Genomic DNA, 25881 nt, shown 5'->3' with positions numbered 1-25881 from the left:
ATCGGCCCAACGCTCCTAAAAAGATTACGATGGCTTAATGCAGAGGTTGAACTACATGTATGGACATGTATGTATGTGACAAATGTAATGGAGTTTATTTTTAAGCCATTTGCAACCGTTAAATATATTGTACTACTGTTTTGATATTACAGTGCAGTCCATACCGTTTTGCAATTGCAATTTGGACTTATTTTGCATCTGGTTGCAGTTATCTATGAATGTAAGTATAAATGTGCCTGAGACCAATGCGTAGTTGTGAGGGGTTACTGCCTGAGCCAGAGGCCTCTCAGAAAGTTAAATACATGCAAATAGCACAAGAGCATCGAGACTTTATGTGCTCTTCAGGACATTTAGGGGTGAATTTCACCCTTTGTAGGTTTCTTTTTGTGTTATATGTGTGCAGGTTTAGCGACCACAAAGCTGCACAATCCTATATTGAAATCGCCCCTCTGTGTCTTAAGAAGATGAATAAAATCACAACTTCCAATTACATGCCTGTTGCCATAGCTACCTGGCTGCAACATTGCGTGGTATGGCCACAGTGACCCTGGCCCACTGTTCGTAGTCTCCAGTGTTGTAGATGGTGGGCTCTCTAAGCTCACGACCACTGCCCTCACAGACCCCTGCCCCCGGGGAACCTGGGTAACAGCCCTCTCTCACCAGTGCCCAGGTACGACCGGCGTCGTGAGAGTACTGCAGCATGACTGGAGCAGAGGCGCTGAACTCCGACTCACAGCCTATGTTCAACTGGTAGGGGAAACAAAGGACACATTCTGATAAGGTGGTATCGTGTGCCTGTCTCTTAAATTATGCCTTTAAAATACCTTCTGCATTTCCTTGTTTTTTTTTTAAGTTTTCCTTCCTTGTGAGTACCTTAAACTGAAGGGTGTAGCCAGGGCGCAGGGCCAGGTCCCTGGTGACGGCCACCCTGTCCCCATCGGACCGACCAAACACCATGGCAGATGGTGTTGAGGCACAGAAGCTGTTGTTGCTTTCTCTCTCCATGCCTTCATTGCCCAGCATCAGCCACACACTCATCTGGTTCAGAGGGTAGTCGAAGGCTGGCTTCTCGTAAAAGTTCTGTCATGACAGAAGACAGCCAGGTGTTGTGATAACAGGTACCGGTGTCTGCCGCAGAGCATATTTCCTCATTAAATAAATGGATACGCTTCCCCACATTTCAAGACTTCTTAGCTCTCCGTTACAACAAAAGAAGCGATATCTGAAGACGAGCACACAAGTCAAAACTCCTTGATTGATTCCTGACCTGTGGTAGAGTCGGATTGGCCATAGGGATGATGTGTTTCTCCCTCTCTGACAAAATAATGACATCATCAATAGCCCACTGGTCATAACCGTCCCCAGAGTGGAGAGGCTGCCACCAACGGAACCTTGTGGAGGGCGTCTTAGAGGCCAAGGGAAGCTCATAGTGGACAAAGCTGATGAGGGAAGAAGAGGGAAAAAAGGATTGACTGTTATCAGAACCATATCTAAAACTGTTTCCCATATTGACTGGATTAAACTGTAAAAGAAGATGCAATGGAAAAGTAACAGAGAAAATATGTAAGAGCTCTTCATTTTCTTCATCTGCAGGTTTCTCACCGAGGCTTGGTGAAGTCAGTGAAGTACATCTCAGCGATGAGGCCCCAGTTGATGCCTCCGTCGTTGCTGTACTGCAACAGCACTCCTTCCTCCCTGCTGTCTGCCTGGTTACACTCTGCCCAGTCTCCGCCCACCCGCAGGTAGAACTGCACAAACTCCGCCCATTCGGTGTCCAGGTCCCAGCTCAGCAGCTGCCTCAGCCCAGCCTGACAACAACACAAACAAAATATATTTGTACAAAAGTTCCTGGATCTGCACCTGGATGTGGATTTTATCCCAAACTTCCACCAAACTGTACCTTGATCTGTTAACTTCAACCCTGTTGGATACCCTGATAACTAACAGAAATAGAAATAGAACAATTTTATAGTTGTTTTACCTTGCTGAAGTACAGGGACGATCCAGATGAGACCACCCCACAGCCCATGTCAGGTGTGACCACCTCTCCACCAATCACCTCCTGCCACGTGGCGAGCATTGCATCCTGGGACTCAAAATCAGAGAGTACACTGGAGGAGAGGAGGGAGGAGGGCTGGCAGTCTGTCCCAGAGAACCCATCATCACACCTACAAGAAGAGACGGTGGATGAACTTCTTTGCTTTGGGTTCATCATTTTAATATGAATGAGTGATATTGAAAAAAATCAATAAAGAAAAAAGTAAAGCTGACCTGCAGTGTCCGTGGTCACACCAACCATGTCCGTGGCACATGTTAGGACACTGCTGGCCGATGTAGATGTCATCCAGGGCCCACTCGTCCTGCTCGCCGTAGTAATTCTGGATCCAGCGGAAGCGTGTGGCACTGGACCTGAACACAGAAGGCACAGTATTATTCAACTAGATTAAGATTACCCAAGCTATGAAGAAATACTGTGCTGTAAAGCTGACTGCTCAAATATAACAGGAAAAAGTAATGTAAAAAATATAAGTATTATTTGCTTCTTTTCTGGGGATAGAGATTAGTGGATTTAGTGGTCTGGCAGGTAAAGATTGTATATCACATCATCTCTGTTGAAGGTAGACTGTGGTTGTGGATGTATGTGCAGTGCCGCTAACATGCTTGCAGTTTGGCTCATGCACAATGCTGACAAACGGTCGTAGAGGCGTAGATAGTCAGGTATATTGGGGGTTTTATAGTAGGGATGTTTCTCGGCTCGCTGCTTCCGTGACCCGTATCAACTCAGACCACCTCCTGATCATAAAGAACTGGCCGCGACTGTTTTTATTATCATTTACTGCCATGACCCCGTGACCTCTCATCACACCCAGCAGGAGATTAGACCACGTTTATTTAGGAGCCGGGTGGCAGAATGAAATGGAGGTGGAGGTCACAGTGCTCCGTGTGGAAGGTTTAATGTGATTGTTGCGTTGATATATGTGTGCGAGCCGGGGCTGTAACAGTGCATGTATTCCTCTGGAGCTGTTCAGTACAGGATGGGACTGTTTTGCTCTTTAAACTGAATAATTACAGTCTTATTATTAGTTTTCATACAATGCAACGGCAGTGTTTGTATTGGAAACTGGGAACAAATCAAAGTTTGAATTCTTCCAGCAAAGCTTTGGCAGTGTGTCGATGGTTGACTTTGAGCTAAAACATGTCTGATTATCTGAAGTCATGCAGTGGCAAACACACAAATGAGAAGCCAGAGCTAGAGGAACCTTCTATGTCATTAAGATTCCATATTTAGAAGAAATGTATTTTTCCAGTCAAGCAGTGGAGAACCAGGCAGAAAGTGTGTGGACCTCATTTGTGTTGGCGTCTCTCAAGTTAGTTTAATAACAACAACATGCATGTTTAAGGCTGTGGAAACGTTACCATACTTAAATGATTAAAACGGGTTCTGACCTTTCCGTGCTCCTTCAAGAGTGCATAGTGTTGTAATTGAGCTGGAGCAATACTGCGTTCTGTGTTCGTTTAGATCACCAGATTGAGCAGACATTACTATATTAGTGTTCATGTTTTTTAAAATGAATGCTCGGCTTTTAGAAGCAGAAATGGATGTGAAATAGTTTCTGCACACGGTAGCTGTGTGTCCATGTATATGAGTGTGAATATGCAGACATGAACATTATTTGGTGCGCCTGCTTCATCGTGTCTTCTTCATGGAGCTCTATGCTTTTGAACTACAAAAATAGGATGACAGATCAGATCAGAGGGCCCTTTGAGAGTCTGTTCTTCTATGTCTACGGTACAGATGGGAGTCTCTTACCATGTCTTCTGAGGCAGAGACAAAGTGATGCGTCTCCAGTCTTTGAACTCGGATGGGTGGTAGACACTGGGAGCTGTAAACTCAGAGCAGCTCGGCATGCCAGGCAGGCAGGCCTAGGTGAGAGAAACAAGGGCTGTCATTTAAACACACTTATACACACTCATAGCAGGGCGAAATGTTGATTACTCAGAATTCATATAATTAAGTTTTTAGTTTATTTTTCAAAAGGCAAAGGCAGGATTACAGTATCTATGACCTTGAACGCTGGAACACAAGCAAGGATTTAAAGTACAGGCCGGTCTGTGAGTTCCACTCTGCACCAGATGACTGCCTTTTCATGCACATGGGAGAACTAGAGAAATTCAGTGATCGAGGACTCATTACACCCTATTCAATTCCAAAAGGCAATACACATTTTGGCAGATAGTTTGGTGCCCTATGAATATTTATGAGCCAGTTGTGATCACAGAAAATCTTTGTTGAATCATGGGAAGATAATCTGCTTGCTGATTCAAGTGTTGCTATTTTTGTGCTAAAAGTGAGATGACGAGAAGTAATTTGTATAATTTCTCATCTGAAACAAAGCGCTAGATTTAAAGACATTATTTACATTCTATTAAGAAGGCTGAAATGTGCAAATCAATATTCATGATCATGAATAAATGATATGATTCAGGATGACTTCTAAACGTTTTAGTCATAGACAACGGTGTGAGCCTGGCTGGGAATAAAGAAAGGGATGGGATGTTAACAATGACTTTACATGTGATGTGAGTTGGATGCGTGTCCTTACTTCTTTGACCAGGTGCCAGGTGAGGCCGTGATTGGTGGAGAACTCCAGGCGGACCTGAGTGTCGATGTGAGGGGAGGGCTCGCGGCCGCAGCCCATGACCAGTGAGAACTGTAGACTGTAGGAGGCTCCGATCTGCATCGACTGAGTTTCCACATAACGGATACTGGAGCCAGGGCTGGGCTCGCCGGAGAAACTAGAGTAGAACATGAAGGACGGGGATCAGTGGATACCATTACTGCTATTAGACAGTGTGTAGAATGATTGTGTGTTTTAATTGTAGCATCTTTGAAGTTGTTCTGTTGGCGTACTTTTTGTAGGAATACAAATTAATGTTGTAAATAGCGTCCAAATACCATTTCCAAATAATGACCAATACAGTATTTGTGTCAGAGCATTCAGTCTCCCACCTGAGGGTCCAGTCGTGCTGGCAGTAGGGCTGGACATGGCCAAGATAGAAACCAAGACTCTGGGTGACGTCCAGCACGTTGCTGAAGTCCAGACTGATGGTGTTGAACAGCACGGAGGTCATGCTGATTTCATCCAGGGCCCACACGTCGTGACCGCGGCCTGAATGGTAGGGCTGCCACCAGCGGAACTGCACGCCAAACTTACGAGCACCAGCCGGGAGTTCAACCGACACAATCCTAGTTAGGGGGGGAAGAGATTATCAAAGTGAGCTTTACTGTCACTCGAGGGAAAGTTAGTTACTGCATCATAGTCACAACAGAACACGTACAGTAGTGACATGTATTTGGTATCCAGGATGACAACATTTTAGCAGGAATGAATCCCACAAGCTGACTGAACTGTGACTCAGACTACGATTTAGACCTTAAGCCGCATAATTGCAGTCTGCCAAGATTTATGAACACATCTTGTATCATTCTGAACTTTCTTATAGCTCTCTGTGTTTGCCTTTTTCCTCTTTCTCAAGGGGGATTCTTGTATATGTTGATAGAGTAAGAACCTGCATTTGCATCTGCGGGGCGTGCCCCTGACTCACTGGCCCCCGTTGACCTTTTGAGTGGTGATGAAGAGCTCTGAGCCCCAGCCTGCACAGCTGGAACACAGCCCACTTTGTCTTCATTACCAACATGGATGCTTTAACTGACTCAATGGGTCCCAGTGGCTTACACCTTCAGCACGCCATTAGCAGCGCAAATGTGCACGTTAATGGAGTCATAGTGTCTCTGTGGAATCATAAGCACACACACTTCATACACACATACACACACACGGTTACGACCGGCTCCCCCGGCCATAACTGTAAACATAGGTGATGGTACCTTGGCTCATGGAAGCCTTGGTAGGCGTAGTGCTGCAGCAGCGTCCAGGTGATGCCGTTGTCTGAGGAGTAATGTAGCAGGACTCCCTCTCCTGGCTGGTCCGGGGCAGGACAGGAGCTCAGGGTGCTGCGGCTGCCCAGGCGCAGCGTAAACTGTAGATACCTAGAGAGAGTGAACGAAAAGGAAAGCAAGAAGAAGCGGCGACAGGTGGAGAGAGAAGAGCAGCAGTTGGGACGGACAGAGCAGGAAAAAGGGAAATGACACAGGATGAGTAAAGGGCAGGTTGATAAATGAGAAGAAGGAAAAGTAAGGTGACCATGGGAGTGTGAGAGGTGTGTGAGAGAGGGGTAAACGGGTGGACAAACAGACAGTCATGCAGAGTAGAGAGGTGGGAGGGAGGTGGCAGGATGATGGATGAGATGATTAAATGAATGAAGATACAATTAGATGAGTGGAGGTGGAGAGAAAGAAAGAGAGAGTGTGAAAGAGATTCAAAGTTCATATCCATACCCATGTTTACTGCACATAGTCCCAATGTAGCGTGAGTGTTCATGCCTTTATGCATTGTTTTTGCATATAATCTATACTAATATAATATATTTGTTAGGATTTCTATCATGTGTTTTGGGCCACCAGTCCCCCTCCAGCTCTCTCTGTCCTTAGCTGAGTTTTGCTTTCAACAGCGATGCAGTTTGCTCTTTCAGGCAGCTGTTCACTCGATCAGCCAGGAAACTGGCATTAAATATGGCCATCAGGTGGCACATTGAGAGCCACAACGGGCATAATCAATCTACCACAGATGCCATATCTAACTTCACCTCTCTCTCTCTCTCCCTCTCATTTTCATCCTCTTTCATTTCTCCTCTCATCTGCAGTCCTCCCTATAATCACAATCCATCTCCCGGCTTAGGAACACAGAGTGTGAGGGAAAGAAGGATTGAGGAAGGAGCAGAGTGGATAGCTGACTGGCTGGAACATTTGCACTATCAATCAGAAGTACAGACAGCTGATGAAGACACGCCACGGTTTTTACAAAGTCATCTATTTGTGGCAAAAACGAAATCTTGAGTATATATGTAAATGAAACAAGTTTTGTTTTGTGTACTTTTTACATTCACAATCCTGTATCCTCTATGAGCACTTTCATTACCTGGCCTGGGAACTGTCGAGTGGAGCGGTGACCAAGTGTCTCCTGCTGTCTCTGTTGAAGACCAAGGCCTTGCCGCTGGCCAGGACCCCACAGCCGAAGCTGACCTCAGCCCCTCGGAGTGAGGAGAAGCTGTGGTAAGAGGAGAGGCGTGGACTGGAGAAGCCCTCGGACAGGAACGCTGGGAAGGTCTGGGAGGCGAGCTCACAGGCTGGACCACTGAAACCAGGGTCACATCTGGGGGGGGGGGGGGGGGGGTAAGAGTGGAAGACAAGACACATTAAAAAGAGCGAATGATATAAAGGAGGAAAAAGAAGACAGAGATAATGAAAACCCATTAATAAATCATCACCATAATACAACTTGATTAACTTTGAATGGTGATTGGTGCTGTAAGGCATTCGGTGGATAATGAGCAGACTCATTTTGAAGGAGAGACATTGGATTTATTTGGTTTAATCAAAAGCGAGATCCTTACTTGCAGCCTGTGCGGGAACAATGTCCTCTCCCGGAGCAGTAGCGAAGGCAGGCTGGACCGAGGTACACTGAAGCAAAACACAGGCACGGATATTACATTTATTTTTACTGCAAAAAGGCTCATTTTTTGGATACTTAGCTGACCTGTAATAAAAATGTCTGTTACCCCAAACACATCCAGTATGAGACTCATTTGTGGGGTCCAGCTCAACAAGACAACAATGACACAGAGGGTTCCGATGTGACTTGTGTGTTCAGTACTCACCATTATCTATAGCCCACATGTTGCCCGATCCAGCGCCCGACTGTGTCCAACGGAACCGTGTCGTGTCTGTAAGGGCAGCGTTGGGCAGAGGGATGGAGATTCTGGTCCACCTGGAGAGACAAAATACAAACTGCATAACCGTGGCTGACTGACAACATACGTAAAAGCACATGTCCAGATGTGTGGAGTCATTCCTACCCGCTGTAGTTATCAGAGGAGTAGACGGTGCTGTGAGGTAGATGGGGTCCAGCACAGAGCTCTGGCAGACACTCGGTGTGGAGCAGAGACCAGGTGCGACCCTGGTTGGTGGAAAACTCAAGACTCACGCTAACGGAGAACAACAGAGAATGTCTTGTCTTAATATTTCATTTCTAAAACTGTGTGGAATGACTGAAGTGCTCAGATTACATTTATTTTTCATAAAAAGAGAAAATGATGTCTTCTGAGACTTTACCCCTTCTACTCTTATATTAAAAAGCATTTCCCAATTGAACACATTTGAAGCTTCAAATGGTTGGAAGAGTTTGAGCCTTGAGGACTTTAATACCCAGAAGAAATGTACCACGATCTTAACAAACTCCTTGAACTCGCATTTCTTTATTCTTAGAGACCAATTGGGTTCAGATTTCTCAAGACGCTGCTGTTTAGGAGCATTAGAGCAGCGGCCCTTTAGTTCCCTGTGTGCACCATTTACTTTCTTGACACCAAAATAACTGAATGAATCAAAGGCGTCGTTGGTGTGTGAAGGTCCCCTTTGCTGCGGCAAAATTATATGATTTTAACTCCCATAAAAGCATTGCTAGATCTAAAATGTGTCCCACCTGTTGGCGGGCTGGTAGGAGCCACAGCCCAGGTTGATGGAGAACTGAGCGACATGTGTGTGGGTGCCAGGCAGCACGGGGAGCAGCTGCATGAAGTCCAAAGCCCATACATGGCGGTTGGCGCCGCCATGTGACCGCTGCTCCAGGCACAGCTGGGTGACTGGAGTTTGTAGCTCAGTGGGCAGCGCCACGGATACCACCGCAGGAGTCTGAGACAGGAGATGAGAATGAATACATCAGACCAGACGGAAGATAGTCATTAGAAAATAGTGAAACAATTTTCTTTTTTGTATCCTAAAGCTCAAGATGATGGCTTTAAATTGCTTGATTTGTTTGATCAATAGTCAAAAAAAAAAAAAAATCAGTTTACTATCAGAGAAACAAAGCAAATCCTGACAGATGAAAAGCTGGAACAAGTAAACGTTAAATATTTTTGCATAAAAATTACATAAATGGTGAATCAACTATCAAAATACCTGCTGGTAACTAAACTTTTAATCATCTAATGGTTTCAGCTTGACCAGAAAAATGTATATACAGTTAAGTGAGCTCATCATGCTAATGAACTATAATGATTTGATTGGATGTGAATATGGTGCGCCGGTCTCACCCTGTAAGAAGAGTAAGGAAGGGTGTCGAGCACCACGCGTTCCCTCCTGCCTTCAGACCTCCCAAACAGAATCACATCGTTCTCATGAGACTCTCCTGGATCACAGTCGCTGCCACCTAAACACAAACACACCTCACTATACTTCATGCCATGTAATACATGAAGTAAAGCCTCGGCTGAATGGTGGGCGGAGGGTTTCCGTACCCATGGTGAAGTAGAAGCGAAGGTTTCCGTATGACGTGGTGTCGAGGTAGGGGGTACACACTCTCCTCCGGCCCTCTTTCTCAAACACTAGAGCTGAGCCGGACTCAATCTCTCCACACTGGGTCCCATAGGAAGCTCCCTCTATGTCCCAGCTGATTAAACAAAAACAGGAAGGGCTGATTTAGTCAAAGCAGTTTCTCAACACAAAATATCGATGGTAGAATTATGTATGTGTGCATGAATTTATTTAAATTTGTTACCTGAAAATTATGTGGCGGTATTTCAACATAAATCATTATATAATAAAAAAAGCCATTCAAGCAATCTAGTCACAAGATGTACTACCAATGAGGATTGGACACATTTCGTAGCTCATATTTTTCACAGTCAGATGGTTTATGGCCTGAATATAGTTAAAAAGTAACAGCAAATCTTGAGAGTAAGGTGTGAAGGAAGGGAACTAAGCCTGAAAATAAAAGTTATCTGAATGTGTAATTTACAGTCAAATAAGTAGACAATTAAACAGGGGGCTTCATTTATTGAGACATCTTAAGCACTTAACCATAACCAAAAATCAATCCCAAACTGTATCGACATAATTGCACATGGAGCACCTGCATTTATAGATTGCCTCTTTAAGTCTTTAATACAGTATCTCCCCCTGAAGTGTTGCTGAAGTCAGTAAATCGTTGCCATAATTTGCACTTTGCCAGTAAACAAACACACAATGCCAGGAATGCAGCAGAAATCACCTGGAAGACACACACACACACACACACACACACACACACACACACACACACACACACACACACACACACACACACACACACACACACACACACACACAGACACTCAGTGGAGAGCGGGTCCTCATTAGCACTGACAGAAGTGAACTCAGTGTGTCAGCCCTCTCCTGCCCCCCCCCCCCCCCCCCCCTCCCTCTCCGTGGGTCTCTGTCACAGCCAGTCTTGGGTTAAATGACAGTGGAGTGGAGAGCTGCATTAACACAAGCACAACCTCTCCCTGCCTACCTCACACGGCATGAAGCCGGATGGGTGAGAGCGAGCATGCAGTGCAGTGGGTCGGCATGCTGCTGGAAGGTGTGAGGGTGCGGGGCGGCCATAGAAACACCCTGCTGTGTTAGATCCTTCTCATTAATGGAAAAACGCACGGACAGACCTGGTGCAGGAGGTCTGTTAATTACTCTCTGGCAGTTACACCATCTATGATCTCTTCTCTTTTATCTCTCGGTGCCTCTGTACCGTGTTGCTGTCCAGTGTGTGTTTGAAAGCATGTGTGTGTGTGTACGTATCTCACTCTGAACAGACGGCCTGCTGTGTCTGTAGCAGTCAGAGGGATGCCATTCACCTGGGTCAGATGCTTGACTTAAGCATGTGCATGTAAACACACACAGATACACATCTTTACTTTGTTAATGCTCTCTTTCCCAGCAATTGTGTGTCCTGGTGCTAAAATCATTGCATCAATTATGATTACAAACTGGGCGTACATTCATTACGTAAATATATTCTTGGGTTTGAGTTATCTCCGTTATATATGTTGTCCTTTTCCCTCTATAAAGGACTATTGCGTCAGGTTGGTAACTAAATACAGTTTTACTAGCATCATGGCTGTTCTGACTGAGGTCTTGATAAGAGCGATATAAATACAGATTGCTTACTTATTTAATGTATGTTTAGATAAAATGATCCAGTGAAGGGGTGGGGGAAGAGACCATTATGTTGGCTTACTTCGAGGGTGGGCTTTCAAAGTCTTCCTCCCAGTAGCTCCTCCCCTCCTCACGATGCAGGTCAATGTCTCTGGTGGAGGCGAAGCTGTGGCCAACTCCCTCACCGCCATGGAAATACAGGGCATTGCCCTCGGACTGACAGGCATGCTGGCCAATAAGAACACAGGGGTTAACACATGCAACAGGTAACCACGTTTCTCTGTGAAGTAGGTGTGAATGTGTGCTTTATCGGCCTACCTTGACGGTCGCTCCGGGGAAGAAGAGCCAGTTGGCGGTGTCTGGAGGGTCCAAGTTTTCCTCCATGAGGGGGGCTCTGTGGGCAGCATTGACCAGCAGCACATTGTCTAGACCCCAGCAGGACTCATAGCCTTCGGGGCCTTGGGGGGCCTCCTGAGACCAGCGGATACGAACGGCATCAGACCTGGAGTGACGCGGCATGGGAAGCAAGTGGACGACGGTGCTGCTGTTGGTGGGGGCTCTAGAGGAGACACACGTTTATGCATTACACAACCATCATTAACCATATGACACATATGGAGAGACATCGCTTGTCCTTATGTTGGAGTGAAACCGAGGGGAAAAAGCAGGTTTCAGACTGAGTGTATTCATAGTTTTTTCCACACAAATACATAACATCCCCTGACTGTGGCTAAACATTGTAGCTAAAAGACTGCATCATTACATCACACCTCTGTTCTCCCTCTGAGCTGACTAAACAGAGGCAGGCAGGGATGGACGGATGAAAAACATAGAGAAACAAACGGCAGAGATATTGACAAATCCAGAGAGGGAGGTGTGACTGAGGAGAAATAAATAAAAGTGGAACTGATGAGGAAGAGGGAAGAGGAGACCTGATCTTCTCCAGCGTGATCCATTCATCTGAGGCGTTGGTGTTACCACTTAGGCTGTATGACACAATGATGCTGGGGTCGGAGTAGCTGAACCGACAGGAGCCTGAACCTGGGGAGTACAAAAACCACAGAGGACAGACACATATGGCAGTTAACACTCCTGTTGAAGGAACAGCTACTGCAAGTGTTAGCTGGTTTCCTTTTTTTTCAAAATTGGAATTTTATTAGCGGTGCAATGAACCGTAATCATGCCCTTAGGAGCAGCCAGGCTTCTTCTGACTGATTGCTCCCACATTTCCCCCTTGGCCGAGTGGAAATGATGTCTAAATGGTGTCACTGGGGGAAGTAAGTGATCAGCAGCTTAGCAGGACTGGGGAAAGTATGCAGGGGTTGGGCAGAGGTGACTACAGCCCACTGCAGGTAGATGCTGTTCGTACATGTGAGTATGTTTGCATATTTTCTTGTGCATTTCTGCTTGACGAGTTTGTGTGTGATCAGACTATTCCTGCGCCGGTTTATGTGGGTGCGGTGGGAGCTGGTGGGGGTCAAAGGTTGCTAATGGACGAAGCAGGCTAACTCCCACGTCCCCTCCTTTCCTATCCCCTCCCATGCTCTCTCCCCTCCTCCCACACCACCATCCCCTGCCGTGCTGTCCCGTCGCCGCTGAATACAGCTGTGCATTAACCTGCCACCACTTCATTGCACTGCTCCACTGAACTGCTCCATACACAGCACTACTGCACGACAAACCCATATTAACCACCTGGAAATGAGAGCACAGACGGACAGAATGAGAGGAAGAGAATGGGGGAGTGAGGGTGAGACGGGTTGTTGTTACACTATGTACTTTTATTTCCTCCCAGTCGTGTTCCCATGAGAACTGGTGGATGCATGTAATGGACATGAAAAATACAGTACCTCTAAAAACTCACGGTGTCTTTCAAGAATACTGTAAATCATTCATTATTTTGATAGGAGAGGCCGAGAGAGAAAGAAACAGACTGAAGGGGATGGGAGGGATCTATTGTTCTGGCTGAAAAACACTGTTGCAGGCAGAGGCTAAGATTTGAACAAGGTTAAAAAGGTGCCATCCAGTACACAGCTGTCTTCATGGATTGCTTGCAGTGCATGTGGAGATTTAATACTCACCCAGAGCAAACTGCAGGACCGAGGCGGTGCTAGTGTTGAGCAGTACAGTGTTCTGGAGGAGACACACAAGGCCGATTAGGATATCACCCATGAATAATCCAAACTATGAAACAATATGATTGTTTCAACATATGTCCACATTATTGCAGAAGGGTGACAACTTCAACCAGCGAAGGTGAGCAAAACATATGAGAGAGAGCAAGACAGAGAACAAGGGCAATGTGTGCACATGAATGCAGAGGTGGGAAGTAACAAAGTACAAATACTTCATTATTGTACTTAAGAAGGTATCTGTGTGATTTACTTATTACCTATTACGCATTTTAAAACAGATATCTGTACTTTCTACGCCTTACTTTTTCAAAACAGGCTTCGTTCTCATTAATATGACGCAATATTCAGTTAGCCTTGTAAAAAAACAGCCAGTAGAAATATTCTTCATAGCGATATTTATATTTTGAATACATTTCAGAGCCTGTACTTCTTGCCTTTTACTTGAGTAAATAAGTTTAATCAAGACTTCTGTGTCTGTACTTTTGTGACACCTCTGCATGAATGTACTGTGAACTGTACGTTCTCATTGTTGATGATGTCGTATTGAGAGTATTTGTGTGTAAATGTTCCTGTGTTTCTGGACGTGAACGCTCGTGGCGCTTGGCAGAGGAGCTGCCAGGCGGCGGCATCAAACATTTGGAACAGTGACAGACAAAGCGACTGTTTATCGGAGAAGTAAATAGAAATCACGAGGCACTAAACACGTCTCTGCTGCTGACTGTCTTTCATCTCTCCCAGCAGAATAAACAGTCGGAAACAAACTTTGTAAAGATAGAAAGAGGGCATGAAAGGGTTTGATAAGCAATGATGAGAGTATATGTGTGTGTATATTTATCATCATGTGTGTGCAACAATGCATGTCAGGCCGTATCCCGAAAGTACTGTACTTTACAACTGGAAAATTAACATGCCCCTCCTGCTTTCATTCCACTTTAAAATGCAACATCATGCATGTCAAAGGCTAGTTCTGAATAAAAATGCTGGCAAAACAGTTGAAGAAATATGAAGTTAAAGTTGGCAGACATCTAAAAAAAAGCTGTGATATATCAAGTTTTATAACTTAAAATTAAACATACAGTAACATACAATGTTACTGTATAAATGTGAAATGTTTAGTCATGCTAAAGCACATGTCCAGCCCTCAGTACAATCAGACATCATCTTCTTTGCTAGAAAGGCAGTGAGAACGTCGAGGGCTGAGATGTCTGAACATGAGCTTGTACTGTGGTCACAGCTGGGCCGCTGTAATTTACTGTAGCTGTGGTTGTGGCGACTGAGTGGTTGGTTTGGGCTTGTATGGTCAATGAGCCGTTAAATGTACAGCGGTGGAGGTGCGGTCGAACATGGCAGTTACCAGCTCTCGTTCTCCAAAGGGCTCACAGAAAGTGACCGCTCTGCCATGCATCAGTACACCACACTGCTCTCCCACCTCGCAGTTACTGCACTCAGACCTGGGAGCAGAGGGGAGAAAAGGGAGTTACGACAAAAGCGAGAAGTATCAAGGCAGCGCACCCACGACTTAGCAAGAATGATGGCGCTCTCAGATTACAAGAGAAAGTCAGAACCTTTGCACCTACCAGATGCTCGGGTCCAGCTCTCCTTGGAGGTTGGAGTCAAAGTCGTCACGCAGCACCGCGTGTTTGCCATGGAGCTCCACTACACACACACACACACACACACACACACACACACACACACACACACACACACACACACACACACACACACACACACACACACACACACACACACACACACACACACACACACACACCATATGCTCAGAGTTAGACACAGTCTGTAGGATGCTTTGTATTTTCGTGTTGTAATTACCCGTGTGGTAATAATATCAAAAGGAAATTAATAAAACCATGTAATGAAATGCAGACTCACCTAGACTAGGTCTCAGTGGGGACTCTGTGGGAGCTGAAACAGACAGAGAAGAAAACATTAGAATTATATTATCCAGTTCATGTTCATGTTTTCTGTGCAGTTTTGCATTGTTAACTGTATAAAGTGTGTTAGTCAGGAAGTGCAGGGGAACGGGCCCATTCTTAAATCATCTCTGAGTGAAACACACTTTCTCTGCGTCCTGCCCGGCCGCGGCTGCAGTCTCCTGGCTGCTGACGTTAATTCCTTTCAGTAATGAAAGGGCGGGCGGCCATGATTAACGGTTCAATGCCAATTAACCGTCATCCACCCCAGAGGCGCCTATGTGCTGTAATCTGTGGCCACTGCCTTGCTAACATGCTCCACCATCAATCTCTCCCAGGGGATAAATAGCTCTGAGAGGAGGGAGGGGGATGTGGGGGGGTTGGGGTTAAGATTTAATGAATCACAAATATGAGTTTGAAAAAACATGCGGGCTCCAACTCAATCACTGAGAAAACTTTATACAATCTTCACAATCTGCAATACCATAAAGTTGCCGAGTATGGGTGGGACGCAACATGAGAACCTCCCTGTTATTTAGCATTCAGCCACTGGAGTACCTTGTTTTATCTTGTTGAGCACCTTCCTGGAGTTTTTGAGAATTTGAACCTTTCGTGATCAGTCTCTGTGGAGTGGCACATTGGCTTTAAGTGAACATGTCACCCTTCAATCCCTTTGAGCTTCTTTCCTCCGCTCTAATATGTGGCCTTTTTTAAAAAAAGACAGCCTTACTCCAGACAGAAGAGAAGGATAATCTGCCACAGTATTCTCCATCCAGGATGAGCCTGCCCACCTGATAAAACACACTGAGATAACACAGCGAGGACTCGTTCAAAGTTTCGCTTCAACTCACTCAAGACTTTCAAACCGTACGATAAACGGCAGTTTAAAAATTCCTTTGAAAGAGGGGCTTACTTTTGAGAGAGCCCACCTAAAACTCCACATAAACAACAGAACCTGAATTAAGAGAGGAGGGATTATCAAAAAAAAGAAGAAGAAAAAGGGGGTTTCTTACTATCATAACTCTGCACATGTCTTTATTCGGAGCTCAAACCTTAATTTATTTCCATTGGATCCAAATGTTACTTAGAAATGGATTTACTGGTAAAGTTTCTTGCTGACTGTAGAAGCTGGAGTCTTAGTGGCCTGTGTGACGGAGCAGGGCGGTTCGGTGGCTGCCGCTCTGTCGGGCCCTGATGCTCCGCTCCACAGCTGGAGCTCGGGCTCCACCATGAAGACCATTAAAAGCCGATAAAAGGCCTTCTTCCTCCCGCTCCGTCTCCCATGTGGGCTGATTAAAAACATGTTTAGAGGAGCTATCAAACCCGACATGTGCAACCCTCTCATGTTTGCTGTACCGTAATAAAAAATAACATATGTTGTTTGCTCAGATTACATGAGTATGTGTTCATTTTACATATTCAACCCCGAGAGCGTGCGCTAAAACCCCGATTCCTGGTAATCCACCCTCTCAAACTGACATTCAGTAATAAATGCTTGGTTGATATTCGGCTCTCTACAGTCTCTCTTAAACAAACCCTTCTAAATCTCTCTCAGTCTTTCTAGTGAGGCCATTTGGCTGGAGAAAGGCCCAAAAGATTTTTTTTTGGGGTGGATAATCCCTTCAAGCTTCCAAAAAGGCCTCATTTACAGTTTTCTTTCTCCATGCTTCATCAAGCTCTCCTGCTGTCTCTCTCTCACAATCTCTCCCCCCCCCCCAACCCCTTCATCCGCACCCATTCTGTCTCTCTCTCTCTCTGCCTAACCCTCTGCACATCGGGAGCAGACAGTGGCGCTCATTTCACTTGGATTAATCCCCTCTCACTTTCTTAAAGACTTCAATTACTGCCTCCTCTATTTGCAGCTCATCTCTGCTAATGCCTGTATCTCCCTGGCCAGGGCTTATACTGACAGGCAGGCAGAGGGACACACACACACACACACACACACACACACACACACACACACAGACACACACACAGCTGACCCAACCAACCCTCTCTGCTATTTCGCTGCTATGCACATGCACACATATGCACACGTGTAAACAAGAGCAACAAAAACAGGAGGGGATTCTCATTAAACTACACTGGATGGGTGCTGATGAGAAGGGTTGGGGTGATACAAGGTGGGGGGGGGAGCATAAGCTTTGGCAGACATCTCGGCACAAAGAGCACAGGGCACAAGTCATGTTAAACCTTCACCCCCTCTTCTCCCCCCTCTGCCAGCTCTAATCTCCCCTCTTTCTCCCCACCCTGTAAACTGCACCCACACCTCCAGTCTCCCTTGTTCTCCTCTCATTTCAGCTCTTTTTCCCCTCCCTTCGTCTGACTCACATCCTTGACGACGTGAACCGCGTTTGAAGTCGAGCTGGTTCCGTCTAACTGGCGGATGCAATTATTAACTCACCAGGACGCAGGGATGCTGTTGTTATTTTTTCCTTTTTGCGGTGACTAGAAAGAAATGGTTCTCAAAAGGTCAGGTAGCAGCCACTTCACTCCACTCAGCTTTGTGTGGGCTTCAATTGGCATCATTACTATAATCATAGGTAAGAGGATAGGAGACCAACAAAGAAGAAAGACTCACCGACATTGTTTTGTAATCTCTTTTTTACCGTCTCTAGCTGTGTTTTTAAGTGAAGGTGGAATCCGACGTAAAGATGAGATTACTTCACAATAGTGAGAATTAAGAAAGTCCATTCAAAAAATGAGGACGGGCTTATTTAGCATGCGGTTTGGGCTTTTTGTGTTTCTCCTTGGCAAACATCTTCTTGCCGTCATGGTGTTAAGGTAATTCTGACAAAAATCACACAAACAAAAAAATGTGAAAGAACAAAAGAGAAGATTGGGATGAGAGAAAGGAGGACAAACTGGAGAAAAGAGGGCTAGTGGAGACGTGGAGAGGGGAAGAGATAGACTAGATGGCTAGGTCTCAACGTTCCTTGCTGGTGAACGATGAGAGATGGCAGGCGAGCCGGCATTCACCAAGGCGAGCAGACTGGCTGGCAGACCGGGGAGGTGGTGAGGAGGTGGTGGAGGGGAGGCCACTCGTCCCTCCGCTGTTGGGGCTGTGATCAGGCGTTCCTCAAGGAGCGGCGGCGGCGCCTTTGAGTTATATGTCCCTTTAATAATCCATCTGGGGTGCGGTGCACTCGGCCAGGCCCATAAAGACCTGATTTATTCCTCTGCTGGAAATGAGAGGACCTGGCGATGCTGGGTAGCAAGCAGGGATTGCTGGCCCTGCTGTCAGGAGATAGAGCTGATGGACGGCCTGCAGCGCCATCGAACATCCTCTAGTGCCGAGCACCCTTTCCTAGCCCACCCCTCATTCTCCACCCTCCTCTCATATGGACTTCAGTCTTGTTGTGGTCGCTCAGCAGGAGTGGAAAAGTACTCCTGTTTCATCATTCAGTCTGTCAGTTTGTATACTTGCAGTTGTTTAAAAGTGTGGCGGTAATTTCCATTTTTGCCGCATCATGCTTTAAAGCATCTCTAAGAGCCTGTCCAAACACTTCAGCGACGTACTGATTGGTGCCGCGGACGTCTCCGTTGTTCGGTGCATTTCATTTGGTTGCAGCAGTATTTGTCAGACTCTCATTAGGTTTGTCTTCTGGCTCCACAACACAATATTTGTTCGTGTTGGTTGTTGAATAAAGTAATGGGACGTCGATCGTCGCAAACTGGGAGAGAAGTTGGAGGCATGAATTGAACACTGAATGAAGGGATGTGATGAAGACGGGTGCTGTGAGAGCATATAGGTGTCTGGGGCCAGGCAGCCTCCGACACTGCTACACAGATCATTTCACACACACACATTCAAATGTAGCTGTTGATTTAGTCTCACCAGGCTTTTAGTGGCACCGGAGTGGAAACATTGCAACCAACACCTCTCTGTGAACTGTCTCCATGAGGCTTTCTGTCACTAGGAATGTCAGACGTACCACCTCCAGTTAAAGGCTTATACCTCTCCTCCTTCTCTATCCATAAATCTCTTATTTACATGAGAATTCATATCCCTCGCTTTATCATGCTAAGCTCAAATTGACGCTCCAATGTCACCTTCTCTTTCTATCTCCCCGGCTAATCTGCCCATTTGTTCTTAAAGTCTTCACCCTGGCCGATCAGCCCTGATTGCCTTCTTCTTCGAGCAGCCGGCCCTGTTTCTCCCTCTCCATCCCTTCCCTTTCTCTTTTCCCGCCTTCCCTCCCTCTCCTCCATGGATCATAACCCTGCTTTAGATAGCTTTCATTTCTCCAGCTCTTCAAAGCCTGAGTCTTAAGCATATGAACTTCTGAAGTGGCTTGAGCTGGCCCCGTATCTTTTATTCCACTTTGAATGCTAATGCCTAGATTTGAAGTAACTTTGCTCAAAGCAGCTTGCACACTCTCTCTGCGGCGGGAATTTGGGACAGGAGCCTATTTGATCCCGCCGGAAGGGAAAAGTCTACAGGCCTCTGCATCACCCGCTCTGGTAAGTCTGGCATTGCTGAGGGAACTAAGACAATACACATTGAAGTCAAACAAGTTTGATGCACGTTCCAGTTTCATGGTTTTTGTAATCTGTATAGCTCTTTTGAAGTTGCAGGTTTTAGTTTGGAAATGGAAGAGGAGGCGACTACGGTGAATTAGCGGATCAGAGAAACTGATGCTCGTCTGTGTTCATACAATCCACAACCAGAAACGATCAGACCTGTTTCCGTTTTTGTTCCCTCCTCTCTCTCGTTCTTCCTCTGTCTCCTTTCGCCTTCTGTTGCCAACGGGATGTAAATTTCACATTTGTAATTTAGATTTCCTGGCGTAGTTCAGCAACAGAAAGAGCATCGCATTATTGGCCGCCAAAGGAATTAGCCCACAACAAGGTCGGCCTCCCGCTCACATCCCCTCTTTCTCCACTTTTCCTTTGTTAATGATGTTTAATCGCCCCACTACCTCTCCCCAACACTCAATGTCACCTGCAATTTATGACCTTCAAGTTTGAAGGTAGTAATAATTTATTATTATCTCTTCATCCCACCATCTTTGTCCTTCTATCCTCCCATCTGTCCTTCACCAATTAGACAGAAATGGTCATTACTGACAAGTAATTTATGGCTTATATGGCATATAACTCAGATTGTGCACCTATTTTACATTGATTTTGCCTTTATTATCCAGGATAGTCCCATTGAGGTTCAACCTGAATGTTTCACACATAATATCACAAGAAAAGTAACAAAATCTTGCATGTCTATAAGTGCAAAACAATGATGTGAGTTTGAGGAATGGTGTACATAATCTGTCTGCATGTTTAGTAGAGGACATAAATAAGGAGGCAGTTCATGTAATATAGCCTTTTGGCCAAAGAAAAATGTACTAATGTTCCATTTTATGGTTGTGTAAGGAGGACAAACTAACTTTCTCATGTGTGCAGAAACCCATGCATGTGTCCCTCCCACCTCTCATACCTGTACATTGTCTCTGCAGACTACACAAATAATACCTAACTTTCAGTTTCTCAGTTTGCTGCCATTCCCAACTTGTCCCCTCCGAGACCTTGTAAGGTCTCAATCTCGGCTTCCCAGCTTGTGTGTTTGTGCGAGGGGGTCTTGGCACCGAACAACTAACTGCCTGTTGCTGGCTGCAGATACTTCATTTGCAGAGGGAGACGACTGGGGCAGTGTGTCAGAGGTGGTGAGAGGATGAGCTCTTAGCCAACGAAACAGAGGAGGAGAGCCATGTCACTCTGACTCTGTCACCCTTCCAGGGCTCTGAGCGTCATCTTCAAGTGGCACGGCGCCATGCAGTTGAGTAGTGTCCCCAATGACCTGCTGAGGGACATACTTCTAATAATCTCTGTATAAAGACTAAGTATATTTTAAACCTGAAATGTTGTTGTTACCCCCCTGAAAGTTAGCGAAAAAGACCCTAGCGGGAGTTAGCGCACTTCTCCACTTTCAGCATTAGAGTCACATTTGATCTCCAAGGAGGAGTTCTTGAGTGAGGAGGAGGCTTCTCTCCTGTAAACAAGCAATTATACACACTCAGCATGCAGAGTGGGACTGCACTGTCTGTCAATAGCTACTTAAGGCTGTCACAGAAAGTGGATGTGAGAAGTGTCGGCCATAAAGTGTAAATCTCCGGCAGAGAGAGAGAGAGCGAGAAGAGAGAGAGAGAGAGAGAGAGAGAGAGAGAGAGAGAGAGAGAGAGAGAGAGAGAGAGAGGGGAGGGGGGGGAGAGGGGGGGGGGGGGGCAGAGTTTAGCATAAGCTGAAATTAAGCTGGCAATATAGGACATCCAAATATCTTTTGCTCTGGCTGCATCATTAGAAAGAAAGAGAGCCAGGAAGTGCTGCAATGCTTCTGTCAAGAAGAAGCAGCGGATCGACCATATTTGTCATCCATATGCTGACGATCTGCACATATGATGGACAGTAATGGGAAGTGAGGAGGGGGTATGGTATGTAATATATAGGTGCACAGGCGTGCTTCAACATTCATGTCATGTTCATGAATATCTGCCAGCAAGTGCATTATATGCGCGTTTCTGTCATAAAGAGGGAAGAGCAGTGTGTGTGTGTGTGTGTGTGTGTGTGTGTGTGTGTGTGTGTCTGCTGATGCTACTCACCTCCTTGCTCACAGAGCTGTTGGGCCAGAGCATCCTTGAAAATGATTTGTCCCCGATGTGTTGCTGTAGCTCTGAGACAAACAAGGGAGAGGAGGAGAAGGAGAAAAAGAGCATTAACACAAACAGCACTCAGGAGAAAGTTAACTGGTCTGTCCTTAATATATGAAGATCAATCCAGCACAGATGGCATCATTTACCACTCAAGCTAAATGTGTTAAAGCATCCTTCATAAAAGAGGACACTTTCTGAAGATCATTATGATGCGACGTTGATGTAAAAACAAGACAAAACGTGCTCATCTGAGGCTACATCTACACCTGTGGTCTAATATCAGAAACAATGAGCTGGGCCGGGGAACAGCAACATTTTAACATGAAGTTATATTCTAAAAGTGTTCCATACCATCATTAACATTAAGTTTAGTTATGACACAACATCAACATTTTAACTTCCTGTGGATCTATAATTGTATTCTATGGATTCTTATTCTTTTCATAAGCAACTTGCATAGCAGCAATATTAAAACAAATGTTCTCCCATAATAAGGACATAGTTATTATATATGAGAACACTCAATCCTTTTACAAACATCCACATCTGAATTGGAATCATAGACCCTACTAACCTAATCTTGTTCATCAGCAGTAAACAGAAGGAGGTCTTGTTATTATGACCGCATTGAGGATCTATGCCATTTAATTATCCAGGTATTGACAGGAACATTTTTATGGTCATAAGAATATAAAATACACAATTATTAGGCAAGTGAGTATTTTGACCATATGTGCATTTTTTATGCATATTTTCCAACTCTAAGCTGAACAAACTTGAATGCTTATTGGATTCAAGCATATCAGGTGATGTGTATTTGTGTAATGAGGGAGGGTGTGGCCTAAGGAGATCAACACATTATATCAAGGTGTGAACAATTATTAGGCAGCTTCTTTTCCTCCGCAAAATGGGTCAAAAAAGAGATTTAATTGACTCTGAAAAGTCAAAAATTTAAAAAAGTATCTCAGAGGGATGCATCACTCTTACATAGATATTGGGTGATCACAGAACAATCAAACGTTTAGTTGCAAATAGGTAACAGGGTCACAAGAAACGTGTTGAGAAAAAAAAGACGCAAATTAACTGCCAAAGATTTGAGAAGAATCAAACATTAAGCTACCAGGAAGCCATTATCATCCAGTGATGTCCTCTTCCAGAACGGACCTACCTGGAGCCCAGAAGTACACTGTGTTCAGTGCTCAGAGACATGGCCAAGGTGGGGAAGGCTGAAACCCAAGCACTGAACAAGACGTTGAAACGTCAACACTGGGCCAAGAAGATCTGAAGACAGATTTTTAAAGGTTTTATGGACTGATGGGATGAGAGTGACTCTTGACAGACCAGACGGATGGATCAGTAACGGGCACATCGCTCCACTGCGACTCAGCGAGGTGGAGGTGAGGTACTGGTACGGGCTGGGATTATTAAAGATGAGCCAGTTGGATGTTTTTGGGTTGAAGATGGACTCAAAATCAACTCCCAAACCTACTGGCTAAGACACTTTCTTCCAGCAGTGATACAGGGAAAAGGTTAGCCAGTAAAGGCCTCAAAGATGAGAGAATAATGACTAAACCCTATTGAAACTTGTGGGCGTTCTTAAATGGGGGATTTACAGTGAAGGAAGGCGGTCCACCTCTCTGAACAATGTCTGGGAGGCCGTGGTTGCTGCTGCATAAAAAGTTGATCGTCAACAGATCAAGAAACTGACAGATTCTATGAATGGAAGGCTTATGACTATTATTGAAAAGAAGGGTGGCGATATGGGTCACTGTTATTTTTTTTACATTTTGAGTTGTTGTTTTGTTATTGTCACTTTAACAGATGGAAATAAATAAGTGAGATGGGAAAAAGTTTTGTTGCATAATAATTCTGCAAACAGTCAAAACCTCACTTTTACTTTCTTATTCAGGTTTGAGGTTTATTATATTGTGGATCGACCGAGAGCACTGTAGTTGTTCAATAATAGAATGAATCCTCAAAAATTCAACTTGCCCTATAATTGTGCACACAGTGTAGAGTATGGGTAACCAAATATCGTCCAATAGCATCAGTTTCCTGCACTGTCACACTGCGCTGTTGCGTGCCAGTGTAAATGTAACTGTATGTTGCGTGCTGAATGTATGGAATGCAATATGAATTTCCTTCCATGAAATTAATTATTCATTTGAAAGTGAGAGATCTTGAAAAATGGCAGTGTCGTGGGATCTTTTACAGACAGAGACATGCTCGTCTCTACTGTGGCCACGAAGAAAGATCTGCTCTCATTTGCAATAGCAGGATTATTTAACGACTGAACATTTAATGAAGTGAAGTCTGTCATTCCTTCCAATAATAATAATAATCACAACACTACTACTACTAATATTAATAAAAATAAAAATAATAATAATAATTCATGAATTGAAATAATATTAAAGAAGGTATTATGTCTAAAAACAGTGGATTATCGTAATAAAATAAAGTCATAAAAATAAAAGTCCATAACTCGGACACATTGGAGATTGTGGTGGAAAAAGTCTGGAAGAAACCACAATTTTCTGGGGGTCCTCAAAATGAGTTATTGGGAGTTATTTCAAGAAGTTGTAGCTCATTGTAGTCTTCAACACTATATTTTTAGATTGCTACTCAAAACCGTACAATCCTTTGACAGTATAACCTGCATTTTCCCCACATAGTACACAGAGGAAACTTGGAAGGGGACTGACAAAGAGGATTGCCAACATGACGTGTTTCTTGAATGCCTGCTTGTAGTGTTGACCATAAAGGGGAGCAGTTGGAGTCTCATCCGTCTGGCACGCAAAAAACTAATGTTGTAATTTCACTATGCTTTTAATTATGAACCTCATCCGTGGCTTGAAGCAGGCTCACACTAAAACACACACTGTGTGTGCCACCCACATACAGGGAGAAGGTCCCTTCAAGCAGCTCTTGTGGAAATGAAAGGCCCGTTTTCCCGGTCTCTGCCATGTAAGGACGCACTTCTGAGCCTCACATTGGTGGTTTAGTGTTCAGGGTATTCCCAGGATCCAGAAGCGAGACACAACATTTCCTTTTATCTGAATCAAATACATGAAGTAGAGCCGTCACTCTCATTTCAAATGCACTGTCAAAGTGATCCAGACAGTTGGATGTGTGTACGTATGTGCTGTGCCACACCCAGTCAATATTTCATGGATGCCATGGAGAGGATTTAAAAAAAGCTCAATTATATGAGGCAAACACAATGAAGTGGGTGACTTTCTCCTTCTCCTGCTTCATTCCAGGAGGATGCTGCCTCCTAACTCTTCCCACCACGCAGACTCGGGCCTTTTATGGGTGCCAAGGCATTTACATGTTCATCTCAGGTCATGAATAATGAACGGGCCGCTCATCAATTAGTAAAGAGCTCTTGTGGCTTTGTGGAGTCGGGGAGAAAACACACTTAATTACACTCATATTTCAGAATACGGTGGAAACTAATTTGAGTTTGGTATTTATGAATAAAAGATGGCGCACAACGAAACAGCGGGTGAGGATGTAGAAACAAGGCCCTTAAATATTTACTAAACACAGTCGCAGCTCAAGTTCACTAAACAGATTCTGTTAAGAGCCACGGGACAGCGGGCGCTCTCAAAGAGCACATCTCACCTGGAGCTCATTTACACACACTGAACATGCACGTTATTATGTCACACATAGTCAGACCACACAACACACACACACACACACACACACACACACACACACACACACACACACACACACACACACACACACACACACACACACACACACACAGTCGACATGATGTAAAACTCCCATCAGTGGCATTAAACCTTACCAAATGATGCAAATACTCCAGTAAAAGTACTGCATTTCAGGGCAAAATTGTCATGAACAAAATTGTTAAAAGGGTTAATTTAAAAAAAAAATGATTGAGGTGGAGCTAGTTTTACCTATTTTGTAAATGTTGGGTTTCATTTATAACAATGTAGCCTATTCAATTTGAAATAAACAATATGTTGTTGGTAAAATGAATGAATGAATGAATGGTTAAGTTAATCTGAAAAGCAATAAATGCAGTGGAGTAAAAAGAA

General features: G+C 44.7%; 1 protein-coding gene across 4 annotated transcripts in view; it reads right to left on the bottom strand.

Annotated features, from left to right (window-relative positions):
* The window catches only part of reln (reelin), an 86048-nt gene that overhangs the window by 18919 nt on the left and 41248 nt on the right, over positions 1-25881 (bottom strand). For all 4 annotated transcript variants that reach the window (XM_084017135.1, XM_084017137.1, XM_084017136.1 and 1 more), the window contains exons 4-28: positions 21755-21825; positions 15115-15147; positions 14799-14877; positions 14576-14672; positions 13168-13219; positions 12019-12127; positions 11405-11645; positions 11169-11314; positions 9415-9566; positions 9211-9326; positions 8601-8809; positions 7978-8106; positions 7780-7889; positions 7516-7582; positions 7041-7274; positions 5891-6052; positions 5012-5248; positions 4605-4797; positions 3812-3924; positions 2272-2409; positions 1982-2168; positions 1603-1808; positions 1268-1439; positions 874-1080; positions 512-747 (exon numbers count right to left, since the gene is read on the bottom strand). In XM_084017135.1, coding sequence (XP_083873261.1) covers positions 512-747; positions 874-1080; positions 1268-1439; positions 1603-1808; positions 1982-2168; positions 2272-2409; positions 3812-3924; positions 4605-4797; positions 5012-5248; positions 5891-6052; positions 7041-7274; positions 7516-7582; positions 7780-7889; positions 7978-8106; positions 8601-8809; positions 9211-9326; positions 9415-9566; positions 11169-11314; positions 11405-11645; positions 12019-12127; positions 13168-13219; positions 14576-14672; positions 14799-14877; positions 15115-15147; positions 21755-21825 — 3696 coding nt within the window. The remainder of the gene's footprint in view (positions 1-511; positions 748-873; positions 1081-1267; positions 1440-1602; positions 1809-1981; positions 2169-2271; positions 2410-3811; positions 3925-4604; positions 4798-5011; positions 5249-5890; positions 6053-7040; positions 7275-7515; positions 7583-7779; positions 7890-7977; positions 8107-8600; positions 8810-9210; positions 9327-9414; positions 9567-11168; positions 11315-11404; positions 11646-12018; positions 12128-13167; positions 13220-14575; positions 14673-14798; positions 14878-15114; positions 15148-21754; positions 21826-25881) is intronic.

This window comes from Eutrigla gurnardus (assembly GCF_963514095.1).
Source record: "Eutrigla gurnardus genome assembly, chromosome: 9".
NCBI lineage: Eukaryota > Metazoa > Chordata > Actinopteri > Perciformes > Triglidae > Eutrigla > Eutrigla gurnardus.
Note: the sequence above shows the minus strand (reverse complement) of the source record. Positions and strands in the feature narration are given on the sequence as shown.